Here is a 7,580-nt window from a genome sequence, read left to right on the forward strand (position 1 = left end):
GGAGGGATGGACCAGGTGGATGGAGGTGCAATTTTCGCATTTTAGAAGTTAAACTACGGTGCAAGCATCAGAAACGAAGCAGGCTGCGCCCTACACGCTCTATGGTGAGCCCGTTGGGGAGGGTCTCCCTTTTCGTGGTGCTAGTTCGCTTGAGAGGTGATGCTCGGCACCACACACAGTGCGTGTGCTATGGGCAAGGCCTGCCTTGCGGACGGGTTGATGGGGGAAGGCGCCGCTGCTACAACCGTGCCGCACGACGGATAGATGACAGGCACGACATATGACAGACAGATGACAGGCATGACAGATAGATGACAGATGGGAGGTGGTGTTTCGGGGGGAGGAGGCGTGCTGGGGGGTGCTGTGTGTAGTGGGAAGGGGCATGCAAAAGTAGGAAAGAGCGTGTGCGAGGAGTGCAGACTGGGAAACAAACAAGGTTGGTTGAGCGCTTTTGAGAGGCGTCCGGACGCTAGCGTCTGGATCGGACGTCCGGACGCTAGTAGTTCCATTTTGCTAAACATGTATATTCTTGCTTTTAACCATGTATGTATATGTACTCTAGGAAAACATGTATGCAGTATGTCTGCATACTCTTTCCACCATGTATCAATTGATACTTAACTGATTAGAGTATCAGTTGATACTTTGCTAAATATGTATACTCTTTCCTTTTAACCATGTATGTAGACTCTAGACATGTATGAAGTACGTCTGCAACTCTGCATACTCCTCTTGCCACCAAGTATCAGTTGATACTTCACTGGTTAGAATATCAGTTGATACTTCCTATCATTAAAATAACGGTTGCCATTTAAGTATATACTTAGGCCTTGTTTAGATGCACCCAAAACTTTACAAGTTTCCCCATCACATTGAATCTTGCGGCATATATATGTAATATTAAATATAGATAAAAAAGATAACTAATTACACAGTTTACCTGTAAATCACGAGACGAATCTTTTAAGTCTAGTTACTCCATAATTGGACAATATTTGTCAAATAAAAACGAAAGTGCTACAGTGTCAAAATCCAAAAAATTTTTGGATCTAAACAAGGCCTACTATCTAAATCTTGGTGTATGTATGAACTTTCCACTTCAAAAAAGTATGTATAAATACTCTATTCAGTTTTTCGATATGCTCTGATCGTGCCATTTAAGTATATATTTATATTATCTAAATCTTGGTGTATGTATGAACTTTCCACTTCAAAAAAGTATGTAAAGTATGTATAAGTACTCCATTCAAAAAGTATATGTATATTTTAAAGTATGTACACATACTCTAATCTGCCATACCGCTTTTTCTTCGGTGGCATTCAAACCCTGCCATGCAGGAAGCCGAGAATCTAGTGGGTGGCATTCAAACTCGCCATGCATGGAGTCAATCAGTAAGGGCCTGTTTAGATTGGGGATGAAAATTTTTTGGGTGTCAGATCGGATGTGTCGGAAGGATGTCGGGAGAGGTTTTTAGAAACTAATAAAAAAACAAATTACATAGCTCGTCACGAAACTGCAAGACAAATTTATTAAGCATAATTAATCTGTCATTAGCATATGTGGATTAAGGCTAATCATGGAGTAACTAGGCTTAAAAGATTCGTCTCGCGATTCTCAACTAAACTGTGTAATTAGTTTATTTTTTTATCTACATTTAATGTTCAATGCATGTGTCCAAAGATTCGATGGGATGGATGAAAAATTTTTGGGTGGGGAATTAAACAGGGCCTAAGTCGACTGTCTTCTATTGGATTTCTTACGTACCCGTTAGGAGAAGGGAGTAGCTACTCCGGGAGTATAAAAACCTATATATATATATATATATATATATATATATATATATATATATATATATATATATATATATATATATATATATATATATATACAATTCTAGATTTAGATAGAGACAAACTTATTTAAATTTGATTATAGAAAATATTATTAATTTTTACAACTCTAAATAGGTATACTATAAAAATACATTCAATAACGATACTTTATTTCGCACTATAAATCTTAGTAGTTTTCTATATATTTCATCAAATTCAAAATTCTTTGACTTCTTAAAACCGAGAAGTGTATTATTTTTTTTTGGAGGGAGAGAGCATTTGTGCAACAATCAGTTGGTTTGCTAGAGAGCTCGAGTGTGAGGGCTTCCATTTTATTTAATTTGCCCTACCGGTCTCAAGCTCAACCTCACTTCATCACTGACTTTGTCTATTGACAAGCCGTTTATTTCCTAATTACTTCACTTGTTCAATATTACAGCATTTTTTCTTTTGATTTACTCTTCAAGTTTATACTATGGCCATAATTGTTCCTCGCAAAATATATCATTTAGAGGCACAAACCATTTATTTCAAGAATTTGAAACATAAATCTATTTGCGTCTTTTAGATAATGTACACATAAGGATTATATTTGTATTTATATAGTACAAATATGTTATTGTAATTTAAGTAAATTTTGATCAAAACATGGAAACTCTGACATTTTTGTGTTCTGTTATTGTCTTGTCGAGGAGAGGAGTAAACAACAGACAGTTTGGTTTTTGACAATCAATCGCGTGTAATCAACATCTCCCTCCATCTCTGGAAAATGCATTTCTACATTTATTCTAAGTCAGTTCATTTCATATAGATAATTATCATTAGATTTACTATAAAATATATTTTTATATAGTATATCTATTCTAAGCCATACATGTTTATACTATACTCCGGTCACAGAAGGATATGTAGTGTCCAGTCAAATTTGTATGAAGATACTTATCATACTAAATATATATCATTAGATCCGCCATGAACATGTTTTTATATTATAGATATAGAAAGTTATAATTGTTGATACTATTTATATAGACTTAGTTAAAGTTCAGATAATTGTTGACTTGAAACAAACCTAGACTTGTTAAAATATATATCATTAGATTTGTCATGAAACATCCTTTTTAAAATAATATGTTTTATAAAAAAATTATATGTTAAATTAAGAATTGTATTATTCTAAGACGGTGAGAGTTGCTTCCCCCATAGCTGAAGCGTGACATCAAGAGTTCTCAAAAAAAAAAAACCAGTCTAATCCATCACGTACGTCTCATAGCAATCGCTTGCGTCGAAGTCCAATCCAGAGAAACACGTCAACAAGAGTGAAATAGAGAGGTTGATGGTTACAGGTGAAGGGAAACGATTCACGCATTCTCATCATCTTGGCCTTGTTTCATCAAAATTTTTTCATCCATCCCATCGAATCTTTGGGCACATGCATGAAACATTAAATGTAGATAAAAAAATAAACTAATTACACAGTTAGGTTCAAAATCGCGAGACAAATCTTTTAAACCTAGTTAGTCTATGATTAACTTTAAGTGGTACTAACCCACATGTGCTAATGATAGATTAATTATGTTTAATAGATTTGTCTTGCAGTTTCCAGACGAGCTATGTAATTTGTTTTTTTATTAGTTTCTAAAAACTCCTTCCGACATCCTTCCGACATAACTGATGTGACACCCAAAATTTTTTCATCTACAATCTAAACAGGGCCCCATTTATCTTCGTGCTTCTGTTTCCCCTGCCCAAGTACACAATGCAAAGTCTACTCTTCCTAGCATGCATAGTACAGAACAAGAAGCTGTACTGTACTTAACCAACACATTTTAGGGGGTGCAAGTGCAAGTGCATACCAACGGCCAATGCGAGGGACCATTTATAATTCATGTCCTTACCTTTTCCTTTTGTTACAATGAAATTAAGTTAGTTCAATTCGATTAGTTCTAGGTCAATCTAATGATCTAGAGACAAAAAATTGAGAAAAATTTTGGTCTGGCTTTGTATAGCTTGAAGTCACAGGGCACAAATTAAACTTGGAAGGGATTGTGAACTGAATGCAGCTCTGTTGGTTAGGTTTCTTATGATGAAACATGCCTATTTAGGCTGAAGTTCTTGACTTGACATAAGTACTTATATTTTTCTAAATTTATTTTAATATTTAATGAAACTACTTTTAAAATGGTAGGCAACATGTACCATCATGGCATCGACATTGGGACATCTACGATGACTTTGTCAATCTCGAGATCTGCTAATTTGATTAGGAGCTGCTTGTAAAGATATGGATGTGCGTATAAATATGGATATGGATGTGAGTGTATGCATGTGAGCATCTGTGTGTATATACTATGTCTGGGAGGAAGAAAACATTGAGTCCTTGAATGCACGAGTGAGCCGAGCGATTTCTTTACTCCCAAGAGGACCACAAATAAAACATATGTGACACCTACTTTAAAATTAATAGGACAACTGTCAAGTGTTATGTTGCATCTTTTTGATAGGCACCACCTTGTACGTTTGATGCCCTGAAAAAAGAAGAAAAAAGGACACAGGAAGACGAACATTGTACTATGCTGGATTATAACATAAGTAGGTCCATACAACCAGATCATGGTGGGACATACAGGAAAGCTGGTGTTAATAATTTTTGGTATAATTTACCACGGTCATTTAGCTGTCAGTCTCTCAAGGTTTGTACAAAGGCATAACGCAAACTGTTCATGGTAAATTCAAATTTAGTATTGTCCAAAGTTATTTACTTTGACTAGATTTTTTTTAAAAAATAACATGCACAATTTCAAATAAATACCTTATCAAGAATATTTCGCTATGTATTAATTAAACTACTTTGATATTATAGATATTGATGCATTTTTCTACAAATTTGTATTGGTTAAATTTAAAGAAATTTAACTAGGATAAAACCAAGTGAACTGTGGTATTTTTTTATGATGATGTGGATAAGAGATTTTCCCGCTAATTATTGATTGGATTAAAATAACTTAATTAATACAAGTATGATCGCTAGAGAAAACAAAATATATGAAACTATAAAAAATGCATGGGTCTTCCCGGGCCTTATCATGCATGACAAGACAAAGGACAAAGAGTGTCTGATTAGGAGCACACACAACATCATAATAATCAGCCCTAAATATAAGGAAAAAAAATAAAAATAGTTATATGGACCTAGCGAGTGACATTTGACACGCCATCTACTACCACGCCCCTCCTCGCTATCCAAGTTAGCACTAGATCTCCAAAAGAAAAATCTTAAAAGAAATATGGTACGACAGCGTTTTACCATTCCGTGGCATCTGAATTGCAGGTGGCAACAACAACTGCGCTCACACGAACACAGGATTTTTTTTAACATAACCTTGTTTAGTTCCTAAAAAATTTAACAAAATTTTTTAGATTTCTCATCACATCGAATCTTTAAACGCATGCATGGAGAAATATAGACGAAAATAAAAATTAATTGCACAGTTTGGTCGGAATTGACGAGACGAATCTTTTGAGCCTAGTTAGTCCATAATTGGACAATATTTGTTAAATACAAACAAAAATGCTACAGTGTCGATTTCCTAATTTTTTTTGAACTGGGCCTTGTTTAGATCTGAAAAGTTTTTAGATTTTAACACTGTAGCACTTTCATTTTTATTTGACAAACATTGTTCAATCATGGAGTAACTAGGCTTAAAAGATTTGTCTCGCAATTTACAGGCAGATTGTGCAACTAGTTTTTGTTTTTATCTATATTTAATGGTCCATGCATGTGCTGTAAAATTCGATGTGATAGAGAATCTTGAAAAGTTTTTGATTTTTAGGGTGAACTAAACAAGGCCTTAGACTTCTTATTTGACCATTCATTTTATTCAAAATTTTGTATAAATATTATTTATTTTGTTATGGCTTGTTTTGCCAATAAAATTACTTTAGCAATAATTTATTTATTTTACTATTTGTATAAAAAATGAATAAAACAAATGGTCAAACAAGAAAACTGAAAGTCAAAAACCGACATTTTTAGGCCTTGTTTACTTTTCAAAAATTTTACAAACTTTTTTTAAAATTTTTCGTCACACCGAATCTTGCAGCGCATGCATGGAGCATTAAATATAAATAAAAAATAACTAATTGTATATTTTACCTGTAATTTGTGAGATAAGTCTTTTAAGTCTAATTAGTCCATAATTGAATAATATTTATCAAATACAAACGAAAATGCTATAATATTCATTTTGCAAAAATTTTTGCAACTACACCAGGTCTTAATGGAATAGAGGCAGTATACGATATCCATGTGGAAAATCATTGCGCCAATGTGGCAGCAGTAACGCACCGCCGTCTCCCTGCTACACCGCTCCCTAATCCAATGAATGCATGCTTGCATTCAGTGGGTCATACAGCGTTTGAGACAAGAGCGAAAGTGGGGCACTACAAGCATTTGATCTCTCGAGAGGAAATCTATGCTGTCCCTGATATAAGTTTTACGGTCAGTTGGTTGGTACTACTATTCTTTATTGCCTGAAGAAGACCTAGTCTTTGCGAATGACGTAAAAAAGCAAGTGATTGAAGAATGAAGACCATCATTTCACGTCTTTTGAAGTTGATGTGACTGTAAAAAGCAAATTATATATAGCGCTATTTATCGAAAAATTGTCGTTCACTCTGAAAAATTCAGTACTAGCTAGCTCCTATCTGAACCCTGAACTCTGGATGGACTTGTATGAGCAAGAATTCCTAGTTCGTTCTACCACTCAATTCACTACATACGACCGCAAGCTGTCAATTCATCTAGCTAGCATATGTTGTCAAAAAAAAAAAACATCTACCATATCATACTGGTGCAAGACTGCAAGTGCAGTCGTGAGCAGAGCGTTAAAACGACTACAAACAAGATGAAACTATAACGACTGAAATATATATGTACCGCTGATTTGCGAAGCGCAGACGCTGGTGGTGTCCCGGGCAGAAGCTGCAACCGTGAGCAGGAGGGAGCAGCAGGCAGCAAGAAGAGGAAGCAACCCCATGCCCATGGCGTTCCCAGTTCAGAGTCGCCCGAGCTGCTGAAAGCTTCCTCTTGAGGCCGTGCGCTGAGGAGTGAGGACAGGGCCATTGCCCTTTTATATAAGAGAAAGGTTCTCTATGATGTTTGAGTATGTGTGGTAATCTTGCCGGTAGCTTTCATCGCTCTAATTAATTTACTGGTCATTTCGTTTTCCCAAACGATTAAATATATATGGTGATTTCGTGAGAAGGCAACATGTCAGTTAGTAGTTTGTTTTCTTTGTGAGGGGTTGGGAGGGGGAGGGGGGCATTTAGAACTAATTATTAGGTGTAGAGGATGAGAATAAGCTTTTGGATAACCTTGCAAAAAAAAAGAATATTTGGATAAATATATGTAGGAGCAGTATATATACTCCTACCAGCTGGATATGTTTTCAGGATTAATAGCAAGAAACTGCCATCTTACCAACCACATGGCGCGTAGCGGGTACCATGGAAGGTAACCTTTATGTGTCACAAAGAAGGCAATGCTCGAACTTGTGCTGCATCAGGATACAGTGCTCTTCCGAATGCACGATTATCGTTGAAAATTAGGAATAGAGAAAACAGAGAAACAATAATATATATGTGCTAGTATTTTGAATCTTATTATGAATGGAGAAGCACATAAAAAAAAGGGCAAGATTGAATGGTTGAAATGCTCAAAGGTATTTATTGGACAAGGGAACCTT

At 35.5% G+C, this 7,580-nt stretch overlaps 1 protein-coding gene across 1 annotated transcript in view; it reads right to left on the reverse strand.

The window, feature by feature from the left end:
• Window positions 1-7,031, reverse strand: part of LOC8072834 (aspartyl protease family protein At5g10770) — a 16,034-nt gene extending 9,003 nt beyond the window's left edge. The window contains exon 1 of the mRNA XM_002438238.2: window positions 6,773-7,031. Coding sequence (XP_002438283.1) covers window positions 6,773-6,878 — 106 coding nt within the window. The 5' untranslated portion in view covers window positions 6,879-7,031. The remainder of the gene's footprint in view (window positions 1-6,772) is intronic.

Source organism: Sorghum bicolor, chromosome 10 (assembly GCF_000003195.3).
Source record: "Sorghum bicolor cultivar BTx623 chromosome 10, Sorghum_bicolor_NCBIv3, whole genome shotgun sequence".
NCBI lineage: Eukaryota > Viridiplantae > Streptophyta > Magnoliopsida > Poales > Poaceae > Sorghum > Sorghum bicolor.